The sequence below is a fragment of the Dermacentor silvarum genome, chromosome 8 (genome assembly GCF_013339745.2).
Source record: "Dermacentor silvarum isolate Dsil-2018 chromosome 8, BIME_Dsil_1.4, whole genome shotgun sequence".
Classification (NCBI taxonomy): Eukaryota; Metazoa; Arthropoda; class Arachnida; order Ixodida; family Ixodidae; genus Dermacentor; species Dermacentor silvarum.
The window spans coordinates 130,802,238-130,818,411 of NC_051161.1; the positions used below are offsets into that span (position 1 = coordinate 130,802,238).

Genomic DNA, 16,174 nt, shown 5'->3' on the forward strand with positions numbered 1-16,174 from the left:
GCGCTGCAACCTGAGCCCCCCCCCGGACAAAATTTCTGGCTACGCCACTGATGTCATCGTGACGTGTGCAATCACGCATGCACTAGCCAAGTCTTTCGTCAGCCAGAACTTTAGAGCTGCCGTGGCGACGTGGAAGCGTGCTGGTCTCGCACCCCGGAAGCCCGTGTTTGATTCCCACGGAGACCGAAATATAACAAAACTTTTTTTTTCAAAGCCATGAATTTACTTTGCTTACAGGAACGCCCCTGGGAAGTTTGACATCAGTGCGAGCATTTATGACGTCTTTTTCTTCTTTGTGCCGTCGGCCATTTTTGGTACGATCACTCAGTCACTCAGTCAATGGGGCATATCATGCTCTCGCATTAAAGAATTACATTAAGCATGGGAATAGATGGTTTGTATTGACGTCATCGTAACCACCACAGTGGAAAGTGGTCACAGGAAGAAAGCAAAGCAATGTGCGCGTGACGTCATCGTAACTGCGATGTTCGGGTACTAGCATGGCGAGACCACGGTGAGACGCTCTCTCCGTGACGACGCCTAAAAAACTATACGCGGCCGGGCGTTCGCGTTGCGCTCCGGCTTCTCACCGCACCTGCAACCCTCCGCCCCCCATGCACGTTGTTATGGCAGCACAAGTACAGTGCCTAGAATATTCTTATAATCTAGGCACTGTAAAACAAGTAAGACAAGTTGACGCCCCCATATATAGACTGTCACGGTGGTCCTTGTCTATTTTTAGGAGTTGTAGTTTCAAAGCTTCACACTAAGAATGCTTGGTATGAAGCGCCAGCGTCATGCTTATTTGTATTCGGTTGCAGCGTGCGCTTCAGTTGTTTTCTCTAGAGGGAACGACGTTAAGTGCCAAGTATAATTCCAAACATAATACCGAGTTCTTCAATTATGAACTCCTGTTGCTGTGGTGTTAACGTTGTTTTAATATATTTATTCTTTAACATTTGCAGAAGTTGACTTGTTGCACAATGTCTGCTGTAGAGTGAAAGTGAACTAGTTAGGCGAGGGCGCCAGTGTTACATGACATCCGCATTCCGTGCCGAATTGATTGCTCACATAGCGATGATGCAATGTCTCAGAGTCGAATAGTCCCCAAGTGTGTCAAGTTTGATATGATGAAAAAATGCGCTGAATTTCTCATGCTGTTCACGTGCAAAGGCAACTTTCATACTTTTCTTTTATTTCACAAATGGTGTTGTCTGCCGCGTTCCTGAAATCATGCGTGGAGCAGAAATATGTGTAGCTACAGCTTCTTCCTCTCCACGATGCGTCTATTGTGCTTCGACACCCGCTGATTATTCCGCAACACGCCTCGTCTGCACTGTGCACCATTGCTGGCGAGTTAAGTTGTAGATGAAGTCATGGTACGAAGTGATCCTGGTGTAGATGCCCGGGTGTCCCTTGCGGCCGCATCCGATGCCCGTCGAGACAATGCCCATCTGGACAACCCGGTTGGGAGCGTGCGCAGACGACATCAGCGGCCCTCCGCTGTCACCCTGCGAGTGAACATCATCACAATGATTATCATGTATATTACCCCGGCTGTCGTAATCCAGATGAACCAACTCACCCACATCAAGCTGTTGAATTCAGCTATCCACGTCTACTTCAGGATAAAAGCATCTCCCTCCGGCCTCCAGTTTCTACAATCTTGCGTCGACTGGCTGCATCTTAACGTTTTCTATCTGCTCGTCTCATCACTACTCCTAATCAGCTAGGGCTGCATTCAGAACTGCTTTTGTTCATAAGGGATTCTGGCCATTAGTGCGTTGCCTGCGCTAATAATAGTGTGTCCGCCATCAAGAACTGGCTGGAATTTACTCCTACCGGACAACTGCACAGTAAGAGCTTTTCGTCAATACAGGCCCTGCAGTCCTGGTCTCCGTCTCCCTTTCCTTGTCACCGATTTCGTTACTCTAGCAGTCCGCCTGTTACGTACTATATGCATTACACGCCCTGCCCGGGTACCAGCCTCAGGTACATTATCGTAGCTCTGAATACGTTCACTGACGTGTAATGCAGAAGGTTACATTGCGAGGGATGCTGGCTATGGTACACCTAATATTTTTCTGTGAAATATGTACTGTCAAATTGTATCCTTATTCTACTAAATGTTGCACAACAATACAAAATCTTCCAGTGTGGCCAGTATACCCCTGTGGAAATTGGCCATGATTGGAGCCAACAGTTAGCAAATCCCCTGTTAAGCACCTCTCATAGAGAGTGATAAAGCATACATTTCGAAAGCTGAATCATTAGAGTTCATATTGACGCTTTGAACATCTAGTATATGAGTGCAGACGTTTACGACCGAAATAACTCTACCCCTGGCACCTCGATCTCCGATTCTAGTCTCTCCCCACTTGTTCACTGGCAGCGTTTGCTTAACTCATAACAAAGAAACAGATGGTGACAATGTACGCAATGAAGAACCCGAGCGTCGTAACGTATCAGCGTACTCAAAACACGGTGGAATGGACATGTTAGACCACATGAAGGGAAAGCTAGTTCAAACAACCATGATACCCTCTATGGAATTTACCAGGGCATTGTTCTAGAATGTATTCCTACTTGACTTTGCATTTTGGTTCAATGGATGACTGTTACGAATATTCACCTTTAAAGAGGTGGTGGTGGTGGTTTCCGCCCAGCCCTTTATTTTTCACCTCTCTTCTGCGCGTAATATTGGCGTTTATTATCTATAGGTATTAAACGCTATAGGATCGTATTCAGAAACCATTGAACGTGATATAATATATTGTGCTAAAATGTTTCTTTGTTTTTCCTGTCCATTCTCACATATATGCTCCAGCTGGTTTTTACGATTCTCAACTGCAGATTCATTACACTTTCGATAACTATCTTCGACACCCGAGGATGGGGTCACTGCGTCCTGATTGACCTCCAGAGAGACACCTAAACCTGTTACGAAATATGATATATAGTTTCTGCTCTATTTCTACGTAGATCAGAAGTTTCCTTTTAGCACTGCATTCTCAGGCATCCTGATCTCGCTACGAATAATAGCGCACTGTCCATTGGAGTAATAAAAACTGTTCTGTTTTAATTTCATTCTTCACTGTAATGATTTCATCGCTGACTTCTCTATCGCGCCTATACAGCGTACTGTTTCTCATTTGCTAGCTTTACGCTTAGCCCCTTTTACCTTGTCGCTGTCCCCACCCTTAACGTAGTAGAGTCGAACGCCTTTATAAGGATGCGGTTGAGGCCTCCGAATTCATTCGTTATACATTCACTTCGTTGTAAAGGTCGCGCACCACACAGCTCACAATACAACCAGGACAAAATTATTCCTTAGTTATACAGGCCATTTTTTTTTGTAGAGACATCCGTTGTAGAGGTTCTCGACTGTATTTGCTGGTTAGTTTCCTTGTTCTTTTCCCCCAATGTGAGTCGACATTTCTCCTATATAGGTACCTGAAACAATTGCTGCTTATTTGTTTTGCTTTATTTTCCTGTGCCGTTTTTTATGATCATGATGATGGTATGAGCATACGCTGTGGCAGCACATGCCCACAAATTTTGCATGTTTAAAGTTTCTGGTCCATTTAGCTCGAGGCAACAGAGAACGTGCATAGTCAAGTCTACGCCCTGTTTTATACTAGTGTTTGCCCTTAAACGGTCAACATGAAGCTTGTCGCTAAATTTAGCAATTCGAGAATCAAGTATACAGCATAATAATTCTCACCCTACTTTTACGTCCACTGCGGAACGAAGACATCTCTGAGCGATCTCAAATGGTCCCTGATCTTGCGCTAGCTGATTTCAACTTGCGCATGCAAATTTCCTAATTGCATCACACCACCTAATGTTCTGTCGCCATTTTATCGATCAGTATACATCAGCTTACCAGGGCATTATGTACTTGCAAGGGTGCGCAAAATGCCAGTTCCCCCTTCTACAAAAAGTTTTTTTTTGCATAATTACAGACTGAGACCTGGCCATTTAGAACATGGTGTCAGAAAACGAATATTTTCGTTTAGTCAATTAATCGTCGCCTTTGTAACGTACCTGACACTATTAAACACTATTTTATTGATTGTAAAGATGTCTTTTTTTCTGGGATGTCCGCCGTAAAAACTCGCAGAAATATTTCTATCAAACTTTTCACAGTATCCGATATCTTGTTGTTCCGTGTGATGATGTACCATTCGATATGTTTTTACTGATAGGCCTGCATAGTCTATTGAAAAGTCGCATGCAGGACCGAAATGCTGAAAGAACAATTTTCTCAAGATCTCATTTGATGATGTGATTACGCCCTTAAAGGACATTTATGATAAAGAAGAATGTCAGCCAGATTATTATCCACTTTTGATTAGATGTTTAACTTTTCCTTTCAAGTTTTTGTTGTTATGGAAGCTGTTGCTTTGTCTGACGTTTTGTCCGTACGTACTTCTCGTTGACCTGTGATTGGTTATGCCCACCTGGTGTTCATTGTATTGTAAACAGTTCCTGTACACCACATCACTTCATTAGTTGTAATAAATATCATGTCAAAAATAAAAGTCAATGGCGTAATGGTTTCAAGATCCGGCTTGTGTGCTACAGATCATATGTTCGCATCTTTACATCGGCCAATTTTCTTCATGTTTATTGAATTGTTTACAACTTCGTACAGTCACAAAGCGGTTTCAAGCCAAAAGGACGAAGTTTAGGCAAATCCACGTGCTAACCGTCAATCCCTTTTTGGCTGAATCATCCTGCTTGCAATAGCGTAGCAGTTTGGGCGAGTTCGTATGCCATGACGTTTAAGCATGTAGGGCAGCTCAGAACGAGCAAGAAGGAAGGTAGAAGCGCTCACCCAGTTCTCCGGTCCTTTTCAATACCTCTTCTACCTTCCTTTATGCTTGTTCTGAGCTGCGCTACGATCTTAAAAACACTTCTTTCAGCTCCCGTAGACACTTGCGCCACAGTTCCCTCTAGTTTTATTGTATGACACTCTATGCATGAAATTGTGAACTCATAAACTACTTGTTCGCTGCACCATTCCTAGATGGCGCCCTCCCGCTAAACGGGTTCGGCGTTGGAGGGTAGATACGTACGAAAAAGTAAAGTATTATTTTAGCAAATGCAGGCAGGAACCCTGACTTGATCTTCAACGTATATGTTGCGTTTTTCCTTTATTCTAAAGCTGGAAACTTTATTAAACTAATATGTCGGTACACTAAAAGCAACAAACGCTGAAGCACAGTGACACCCGCTTCATAGCAGCATGTCGCACGTCAAGAATGTGATGTGCATTCAGCTTTTATTGCTCCCCACTAGCACGTAAACTTAAACGGTGTTCGAGGAAGTGTTCCTAAATAAAAAAAATGTGTCTACCAGCTTGGTAAACATTGAGGCAAAAGTGTCGCGTATGGCGCTCAAATAGGCTTCATTTCTTTGGCGGCTAAGGCCAAAGATTATTGCAGAAATCTGATTACATTACATGAATAAAATTCCATTGTTGTTTTTGCTTTCTTTGTCAGTATCGTTGTTCCCAACGGCCGTTTCGTGCACAAAGCTTTGATTTGCTCCCAGAACCTTTCGCGAAATTTGAGAGCAATGCAAACAGCAAATATACGCGTGATTTAGACCAAGTGTGCGTGAGTGCAAAATGGCGCGGGAAATGGTGTAGACAACTATGGCGATATCATTAGAATATTGTAGCTGATTTCATGCCCCATTATGCCTCTGAATAAAAGAAAAAAAAGCCATGGCGTGTTAACCGCCAGCGTCTCAAGTAACAAGTGATTACTGTTTCTCCACAAATCGGCAGATAGACACTACCAATCGCTAAAGATACACGGAGGCTTACCTGACAAGCGTCTTCCGCGTTCCCACCAGCGCAGACGTTCGACTCGAGAATGATGGCGCCGTATTTCGTCGTGCACTCTGACTGGGAGACGAAAGGGACCGAGGCCTCCTTCGGCGTCTGTCTGTCTCGGCCACCTGAACCAGTTAGAGCAGCGCGCAAAATATACTGGTCATGCTGCTGTTCGCAAGTGTACCGACAAACTTAGGAAAGCAGTACATGTGAGACCGATCAAATGAAGAATGGAGTGGTTGCTAGGTGAGATAGCACCATTTTCATTAGTATTTTCAAGCAGAGGTGTAAAGTTTGTTTCGGCTGTCGGTTACACGAAACATTTCATTTACTCATGCAGGACGTTGCAAACACCCTAGGTACGTTAGTTTCGCCTCCACCAGCTAAACCAGTTCGCGAGGGGCGAAGTCCGCTTTCCACCCTACCATTAGTTTTCCTGGTGCAAGAATGGCGCCCTCTGAACCACGCCGATCTTTTCAAAAGGTGCAGGAAAAGTGCAGGGCTGGTTCAAGATTTTGATGCACCCTCTCTACTGTCGGTGTCGACTTGATGCAGATGCGCAGGGGCGAAGCAGCAGCGTAGCAGACGGCACAGCCCACATGCGCAAGCCCCGTCAGAACCACACTTACGCACGTGTAATGTGTCTACGCAAGCGCGGGTGTATTTACGCCTGAGAAACCGATCATACCAGCAGTTCGAGACCTCTCAGACTTAAGCACTCCTCGCATATTAGTGAGACAAAACATAAAGCCTGCACCGGATTTGCACCTCGGCATTCGTTTCGAGTGTCGCGATGTGCCTGCGACAACTAAAAAAATAGTTGTCGAGCTGCATTAGGCTTGAGAAGGATATACTTTGGTAAAGATTGTGAGAATGTCATAAGTCGACTACAATCTATGCCTGGAAATGTCGAAGTCTCATTCATTCTCTAGCATTATCTCCAGTGTTTCTCCTATTTTGTTTCGGCTACTCTAGTAGTTCACCACTAAGGTGTTCTATGAATTGACACATTTTGCTCAATAACAGCTTTAATAGCGGAGCTGTTTAAGGCCGAAGTTGAACCGTGCCGAGCGTTGATCAGTTTTGCGAAGCGCGCGCCAGCAACAGGTGGTCGGAGAGTGGCGAGGATGACAGAGGAAGAGCGCGTGCCGAGCGACAGGTGGGCGGAGCCAAGGAGAGAGAGACGGCAGCGTAGCGGCGGCGCGACGTTTTCCGGGGAGAGTTAAGGGCAAAATACAGAATCGCGCGCGCGCGCGGCGCGGCCACGCGCGGCGCGGTTAAGCAACGCCGGTGAAAAGTGCACAATCTACAGTCCGGCGTCACGGCGTAGCCGGCGTGCCCAGCTGCGTCTGGCGCGCTCAGCGCCGCCGGCGCGGAAATACAACATGTTCTATTTCACGCGGCTGCCGCTAGACTAGAATGCACTGCGCGCTGTAGGGGCAGCAGGCAGAAAGCAAAATGGCGGCTTGCGGCACTCGTAGTGAAAGCGCGGCTGTGGCTTTCTCAACGTCCGTGGACGATGACAACGCAAAAGAGGATGTATGCACATGTTTCGCTTCCGCTTTTGACGTAGCTGACGCACTAGGACTGCGATATTTTCTGGCTGTCAGGACAAGTTAATGCCATGCCGTCAAAGCAGTCAAACAGCACACGGAGCGAGACCTGTGTGTAAGATATTTTTTTGTGTTTGCGTATGTAAAAAATCACGATGTGCTTTCTTGTCGAACTTATGTTTATATTTTATGCATGACTGGCCCCTAGGCAACTATGTATGTTGGTTGTCTGAAATAAAGTGTCTTCTCTTGTCAAAAAAAAAAAAAAAAAAAGCGCACAACTCGGACGGCGCGGGCACATTCTGTCAGAAAGTGAGAATGCGCATGCGCCATGGATCGCGCGGCTGTGAAGTTGCGCTCCCACACACAGAGATGGCGCTAGCCTCGCGCGGCTTGCGCGCCGAACTGTAGAGGAGGCAAATTTCTTCCACAGGCTGGCGTGGCTAGCGTAGCGTATTCGACTTCGCCTGTCGCGGCTGGTGCGCCGAAAACGCTGGACTATATATTTGCCTTTAGCTTCGGAATTCTCGGCGCACAGCATTCCGACGTTCGGCGACGAGTACGGCGAGGACGAAGAAGCAACTGTCTCGGGAAGAAGAAGCGGTGCTGCAGGAAGGACGATGGGAAGCTGCTCGAGTATGGGCCCAACGACGAAGTCCCGACCTAGAGTTCCGATCAAGGGAAGCCGAGGCTAAGCGACGGCGAAGATCCGAAGAGCCCTAATTTCGAGTGAGGGAGGCGGCGTCGCGGCAACGGTACGAAGACTCATCGGGAAGTAAAAGCCAAGTTGAAGCCATCAGTTCCGCTGTTTCATCGGTCTTCGTGACGTTAGGTCAGTCAAGCTGCGCTCATTCAGCTAGAACGCCAACTACATCCATCTGCTCTTTTAAACTATACTGACGCATGCGCATTTTTTATGCTCTTCCAGCGACTGTTTCGCATCTACTAACCACTCTTACAATGTTATCGGTCAACGCAACGCGTGCCTACATGTATCGAAATCTTCCTGAGCGTTATCGCCGATTCTAAAGCGAAATAATCTTGTCTGATCAGACGGCATGTGCGAAGCAAAGACTACATTCTGGAACAAACGCGAGCACCATCGATAGATGACTCTGGTGTGTACGACAAGTGACATATACAGGTGTCCCAATTATCATGCGCCAAGATTTAAAAACATGAAATGGCACGTAACTTGAAAGAAGCAAGGTAATGTTAGCCGTCGCTTGGAGATACTCAGATTAACCTTTTCGATCCTCCTAATTGCATAATTAGTCAATTATTTAATCAACTTCTCAAATATTGTAATTACATGAAAAATATCAATGAGAAAATTGCAGAGCAACATGGACAACTCCCGATAGAGCTTTCTGTTGCTCATTACGTGCTACATAAAAGTGGTTTTCCGAGCGGGAAAGAAGCCCGCGAATACACGCTATAGGTGCTTCGAGCGGCCAGTCACACGGCAATGTTGCGTGTACTAGTGGGCTTCTTCCTGAAACTTTCGTGCTGTTTAAACTTTCTGAAAATTGGCAAATGCGGTTCTCTCACGTTGCTATATGTGGTTATTATAATGTCAGCAAAGAATGTAGTTTTTATACCAAGCAGTTATTGCCTTCGTAATAATGCATTTTATAAGAATGAAGCCGCAGACGTCGTTAGCCCTACTTGGCATTGTGCCAGAAAGGTCTCATTGGTGCCGCATAATGTGAACGCGGAAACGTGAAATACATTGACGACGAGGTGGTTCAAATCCGCGCTCGTGCAGCATCAGCAATGCCAGTCTTTCCGTTTGTTCTCACCGTAAGATTCTCGTCCCCATCCGGCGATGACACCATCCTTTCCCACCAGGTCTTTGGCGTCCAGAGGAAGACAGATTGGCCTCTGAAACTCGTTGTAGTTGACGCTGATGGCGAGTTCCAGAAGAGCGATGTCGTTAGCCAGGTTGCGCTTCCTGTAGTGCGGGTGCATGTGACAGCGTTGGACTGCTTGGTGTGGGCCATCGGTGAGACGATGCACGCCCGTCTTGACGCTGAGGCTCTTTTGGCTGGTACCAGAAATTGTCAGAAGAGAAAAGATTCAAACATTCGTTCAGCTTGAGTGCCACAATACCACGCTCAATTAGTAATGTTTCTCAGAACGCAGCTGATACTTTTACTTTTCGAGAAGTCGTGTAGCATTCTAACTTCCGTAGTCTGGAGCGTTCCTCCATTTAGCCCTCCACCTCGACTCAAGAAAGTGGATGGCAGCGGCAACCCTCTAAAGAAGTAGTGACTGCTGCAACGACACTACGAAGCTATTATTGAGAAGCCTAGTGCCTTCGATTTTCTTCAGTCGAGGGGTGGTGCGACGTCCAGCTTGGCGAATTGGAGGAAGGTCTTCAAGTCGAGGATCATTTAGGAATACTGGGATAAGTTATCAAAGTAGTATTTTTCGTGGTAGCTAGTTTTTTCTGAAGCACTATAGTGAGCTTCCACGCGGCAGGCACACAAAGAAGACATCTTTACGAGGACACGTCTTACCAACCAGGACTCATGCGGCATCCTAGCCCGAGTCGAAACGGCCAGCGACTTGCGTGTCCTCTCCTTTCCAATTTACGGCACATAGTATCTCCACCCGCATGTCTTGAGCTTGTTTAACGCAGTCGGTAGAGCACGAGATGTATTCTTGGTGTCGTGCACTCAAGCCCCACGTTGTGCGCCAATACGTGAGATAAGCGTCATGGCTTCTGGGCCACACAGCCAGCTGAGGCCACCAAACACGGACAGCGGACAGGCAAGCCGACAGTAGTACTTTAATTGTATTGTCCAGGCACCAAGTGACACAGCTGGCTCGCGCAGCTCCCCGAGCATGCCTGGCGGCGCACCACGGACGCGGGCCCCAGTAGATTAAGATGACAGTGCGCGCCTCCCAATTTGCTCTAATGGATTGCAAACAGAGCTCTCTTTAAACTTTTGCGTCTTTTTGTTCATCTTTGTTTTTATTGCCTGTAGATGTTTTATATTGCCTGCTAGTAACTATTATTACAACACTTTGTGAATTCTCCACAGGAATACGCTTCATGATACATCATCCGTGCTAGCATAATATTGCCCGTGGCTACGTCAAGTATGCGTCTGTCAATGTTCGCATGCTTTCGAGTGCACTAAATGTGTTTCCAGGTGTATGTAACCAAAGGTGGCATGCTAACTTGCCGCCAGCCGTCGTGTAAGTTACCCTTTGTGGAGATTACAGGCGGGAAGTACCAGCGTGCTAATCACCTAATTACTTCTTTTTATCATCCCGTATGTTCCCTTTTGAGCAAAATAATACAGTGGCAATAGCAACATAGCAATAAATACCAACGTTGTATTAACTTTCGTGACCTCTACTGCTGGCAAAAGGACGCCACTTACCCATCGCAACAATGAGCAGCGGTCAGGACGTGGCGCGGAGAGACCAGGCTACCGACGCAGATGAAATCATTGTACTTGTCGAAGATAGCCACCTGCATCGAAAAAAAATCTTATCTTCTACGTGCCAGAATTACAAGATTATGAAGCACGCTGTAGTGCGAAACTCTGGATCAATTGTGATCACGAGAGTTTCTTTAGGGGCGAAGCTCCTTAGGCTGTGGCTCTGTCCCTCCTCTGTAGTAGTAGTCGTCGTCGTAGTAGTAGTAGGTAGCCACGTCTACTTTTATGAAAAAGAAATCCGAAACTTATGTCCGTAGCGCGGAATCGAACCAGGGACCCCTCGCTTCCGAACGCGCGGCGCTAACCACTACGCCACGAAGCGCACATGGATACACCCACCACGATGACAATAAATACCCAACATTAACGAAGAACTGCGCGTTTCTAACGCGTTTGTGCTAGCGCATTACGGCCCGTGTAAGAAGCTGGTGTAAGACGCTGTCGCCTCTCCGCCTTACCCCCGTATTCATAAACGCTGATGGCGTCGGCAAACGCTGTGCACGTTCCGGCATGTGTAAACGGATGCGTAAGACGCTGTGGCCTCTCTCCCTATACTAGAGAGTACTGCACGTTTCTAACGCGTTTGTGCTAGCGTCCCCTTAAGCGGGAGATGGTGCAATTATAATGAAGGGCGCTGTTATAAAATAGGAATGACGTCACATATGGCGCGTGTCATTGGTGGAAGTCAATCGTTCGATTTAGTGCGGCGAGACTGGGCGAATTACACGGAAGATTCACGGTTTACCGATGATTCCCTCCGGAGCTTCGCCCACTCATCATCATACACCCCGTAGATATGCGGTGTTTTTTTTAACGTGCACCTAATGTACGATTCGCGGACATTTTAGGGGCGCAGCACCTTAGGGTCGAGGCTTGTCCGTCCGTCCACGTCGTCCGTGCTCACGGCCAACGTTGGCTCGCACTTGCCACACACACACACACACACACACACACACACACACACACACACACACATATATATATATATATATATATATATATATATATATATACTGTCAACGGCTTCATTAGAGTTCGGAGAAGCGCAGCGGCGACAGTCAAAAGGAGACACGGCTTTCAAGCACTAGCGCCGTTGCCCAGCAATAGCGCTGGACCCACTAGCGTCTCTCTTCGCTACCAATATATATAGATATATGCACCAGGGGGACGTGCATACACCTTGTATTTGCGAACTTCAGGCTAGATCCCATCGAAGAACCATTGGCTCTACATTTCACGGACCACAAAGCAGGGATAATGAAGGGAAACGGAATCCAGAACTCAACACGACATACGAGTTATGACAAATAAAGCATTCTATATACTGTAAACACGCGTTGTCACTCATTTACATGCGTGAGTGGGCAATGCCACGAGTGATTTGAGGTAAGAACGATCCCCAGTGCTTCGCCCACTCGTCATGATTCACTTCGTGGAGATGGTATGGTATGATAAACTTTATTCAGGTCCTGAAGATCAACCCTTCGGATGACGCAAGCGGCTCCGACGTCGGAACAGTAACGGTTTAACCTTACCGTCGTGTCATTGGCCTTCTGGACGGCCTGTACTTGACCTAAAAGCACTCCACTGTGAAGCACTCGCCGCCACCAGTCTCTTTCCTTGTCGCAGTCTGTGAAAGCCACAGGACATTGCCAAAGCATGTGATCCTGAGTAATGGAGGCCATTACACTTCTCGCAATTGATTGGTACCTCTCTTTCTGGATATATCTTGTTAATAAAGTTTGGACTAGGATAAGTTCTTGTCTGTAACAATCTCAGAGTCACCGCTTGAGCTCTATTGAGCTTAGCATGTGGCACTGGGAATTCCCTTCTGTTCATGTAGTAATGCTTCGTGACTTCATTATATGAAAGTAATCGGTCCCTGTTCTCCTCCAGCATATTATTGCAGTCCTGGTCGCGTAGTGCACGGATAGTAAGTCCTCGTGCAGCTGCGTTAGACACCTCGTTCAAATTCCTCCGAGATGGATCGACAGACCCCATGCGTGCAGGAAACCAGCGGATTTCGATCCCTTGGCTGTCCATCTCACCGATCAGCTGGGCAGCCCTTTTGGTTACAAAGCCTTTGGTAAAATGTCTAATAGCCATCTTAGAGTCACTGTAAATTCGCGTCCACTTATTATTCCTTAAAGCCAATGCTATCAGTACTTGTTCTGCCACTGTCGCTTCTTTAGTCATGATTGTAATAGCATCCCGAGTGAGTCAATCTGCATCTACTACTACTGCCGTAAAGGCTTTCTTTCCTCTGACCCATGCAGCATCTACAAAAGCCGCATGTTCTCTGTCCTGTTCTATCTCCTGCAGGAGAGCTTTGGCCCTTGCCTTTCTTCTTTCCAGGTTGTGCGCCGGGTGCATATTTCTGGGAAAAGGAGTCGTCTTGATGATCTCTCTTAGGCTATATTTTAGTTCTACTGTGTCTTAAAAATTTTCGGATTCACTTGGGTACCACCTTAGCTCTTCGAGTATTGCTCTACCTGACCTTGTTTCGGAAAGCCTCTCTCTGTGGGCAATTTGCTGAGCTTCAATTATTTCGGCTATTGTGTTGTGGAGCCCTAGTTTCATTAATTTATCATCCTGTGTGCTAACGGGCAATCCCACTGTTGTTTTGACAAGCCTTTTGATAATCTGTTCAACTTCTTTAGTTCTGTCTGTGTCCATCTAAGCATCCCTGCTACATATGAGAAGTGACACAAGGCGAAAGCATGGACCAGTCTCATGGTGCTCTCCTCTCCCAACCCTCTGTGTCTGTTAGTGATTCTCCTTAGCAGTCTTATTACCTCCTCAGTCTTGCTTGTGATGTTTTGTATTGTTTTTCCGTTTGCCCCGTTTGCCTCCAGGAATAACCCTAAGACTCTAATGAATTCGACTTGCTTTATAGTTTTGCCTGCCTTCGTGGTTAGTGCTAACCTGGGTTCTTCCTCGGGAACATATCCCCTCGGTTTTCGACCCCTTTTCCTGTTACTGAGTACTAGGACTTCAGACTTCTCAGCAGAGCATTTCAGTCCCATGTCTTCTAAAATGGACTCTACCTCATAAATGCTCTCCTGAAGTCTGCTTTCCGCCTGTCCCATACTTCCTTCAGCGTTCCGTATTGTCACATCGTCTGCATAAACGGTAAAGTTAATGCCTTCTATCCCTTTTAATCCCTTTGCAACTTTTGACATCGCCAGGTTGAAAAGCATAGGTGACAAGACCGACCCTTGTGGCGTCCCTCTGTCACCGAGATCCATCTTCTTTGATTTAATGTCCCCGAATCTAAGGTGTGCTGAGCGATGGCCAAGAAAGGCTTTAACCACTTCATATAGTTTTCTGCCTAATCCCAGTTCAGAAATGACCTCAAGTATTGCTCTATGCTTAATTTTGTCAAAAGCTTTTTCGACATCCAACCCCAAGAGAGCTCTAGTGTGCTTTGGACTGGCTAAAAGCAATTTACGTTTGATTAACAACATGGCATCTTGTGTGGACAACCCTGGTCTGAAACCAATCAGATTATACGGTAGGATGTCATTGTCCTCCACATATTTCGTTAACCTGTTCAATATGACATGCTCCATTGTCTTTCCGAGACATGATGTTAACAAAATTGGCCTGAGGTTATCCAAGTTGAGTTGTTTGCCCGGCTTTGGTATTACGATAGTACAGGCCATCCTCCATTCTTCTGGATAGACCCCATTCTTCCATAATTCATTAATGTATGTGGTCAGATATTTTATGGAGTCGTCGTCCAAATTCTTTAACAATCTGTTAGATATGCCATCCAGGCCCGATGCTGACCTACTATTTAAATCATACCATGCCGTGCGTACCTGACTTTCGTTGAATTCCAGATCCATAAAGTTGCATTCTGCCCCTAAGTAATCGGGGTAACTTACTTCCTGATCCGCTGTCCTGAGAGGCAAGTATTTAGCTGCCAATCGCTGCATTATGCTCTCTGCACTTGCAGTCTGACTTTCCTGGTGTACCAGCTTCGCCACTGCCGTACGTCTATTCGATTTAGTGCCTTTTTCATTGAGCAGATGCCTGAGCAGATTCCAATAGCCTCCACGTTTTATCCTTCCATCTATAGAGTTACACACCTCATTCCACTGTTGTTTCTGCAAATATCGGGCGTGCTCCTCGATATCCCTATTGAGCTGAGCAATTCGCTTCCTAAGTCTTCTGTTCAAGTGGTGTGATTTCCATCTTTGTAAAATCGATTGCTTAGCTTCGATCAAATGCGCCAATCTACTGTCCGTTTGTGTGACCTCTTCCTCAGTTTCTATAGCCTTAGTTGCTGCATTCAAGTCGTCCCTAAGCTGAGCTACCCACTCTGGTGGTGTGATTTGCCCCATTCCTTCTTTTTCCGCTCTGTCCTTCCTTATTTTTCTAAATTGATCCCAGTCTATATAAGTGAAATGCTTTACCTCCACCCCCGTCGTTTCCACCATTATCTGTAGTATGTAATGGTCGTGGAGATGCGTGGATTTTTTTGCATTTCGCCCCAGTCGAAATACGGACGCGACGGCCGGGATTCGATCCCGCAACCTCGGGCTTAGCAGCGCACCACGGCAGGTCACCTGACTTTAAACCGCAAAGGTTAAATCAACAACGTCAATGTTAAGCCCGCCCCCTCTCTCCCCCCACTCCCCCATATTTCGACACAAGATATCAGCAGCATCACTTCTCACACTTGAAGACCGCATTTAGTTCCCGTAGATATTTTTTTAGCCTAGCTAAAACGCACAGTGGTCTTTTTGGGCAAAGCGGCACTCGTATTGACATCAATTTAGATTTTCCTCTTTGTGTTAGAAACTAACGTGTTACTTCTGCGATTGCTTTGATTTCAGATTGATCAAGGCCAACCGTCTACTACTGTGCTGTTTGGGTTTCAAAAGTTCCTTTCGGAAGCAAATGTGAAGTTTATCTTCAGCCGCGGCGACTCCGTGGACTCCGCCGCTGCGGTAGCAGACAAGCGTCCGCTCTGGATGGCCAGCCCAAACAGAAAGGATTTGACGCCATCATCTTCGTCGCGTGTATGTTTCGAATATTTTGTCTCCAGTGAGCTCACGGCGACGAGCTCGGCACCAGTGATCAAACTGGGATATGAACGAAAGGTGCGTGTTTGATTCGGCCAACCATCGCGAATGGACAAATTCAGCCATTTCTTCGCGCATGCAGATTAAAATTATTCTGTTCAAATGCGTTTTAAGATTATCGTGCTCGGCAACCAACGTTCTGGTGGAAGTTGAGCGATTACGTAGGATGAAAACAGTACTTGCCGATTAAGAAAATGAAGATGTGTTCATGCCCACCGTATGCGGCCA

The 16,174-nt window shown here is 46.4% G+C and overlaps 1 protein-coding gene across 3 annotated transcripts in view; it reads right to left on the reverse strand.

Annotated features, from left to right (window-relative positions):
- Positions 1-930: 930 nt before the first annotated feature.
- LOC119461708 (tryptase) overlaps positions 931-16,174 on the reverse strand; it is a 65,802-nt gene continuing 50,558 nt past the window's right edge. For all 3 annotated transcript variants that reach the window (XM_037723073.2, XM_049671955.1, XM_037723075.2), the window contains 4 exons: positions 10,794-10,885; positions 9,201-9,445; positions 5,837-5,970; positions 931-1,511 (listed from right to left, as the gene is read on the reverse strand). In XM_037723073.2, the coding sequence (XP_037579001.1) occupies positions 1,311-1,511; positions 5,837-5,970; positions 9,201-9,445; positions 10,794-10,885 (672 nt within the window). In that variant the 3' untranslated portion in view covers positions 931-1,310. The remainder of the gene's footprint in view (positions 1,512-5,836; positions 5,971-9,200; positions 9,446-10,793; positions 10,886-16,174) is intronic.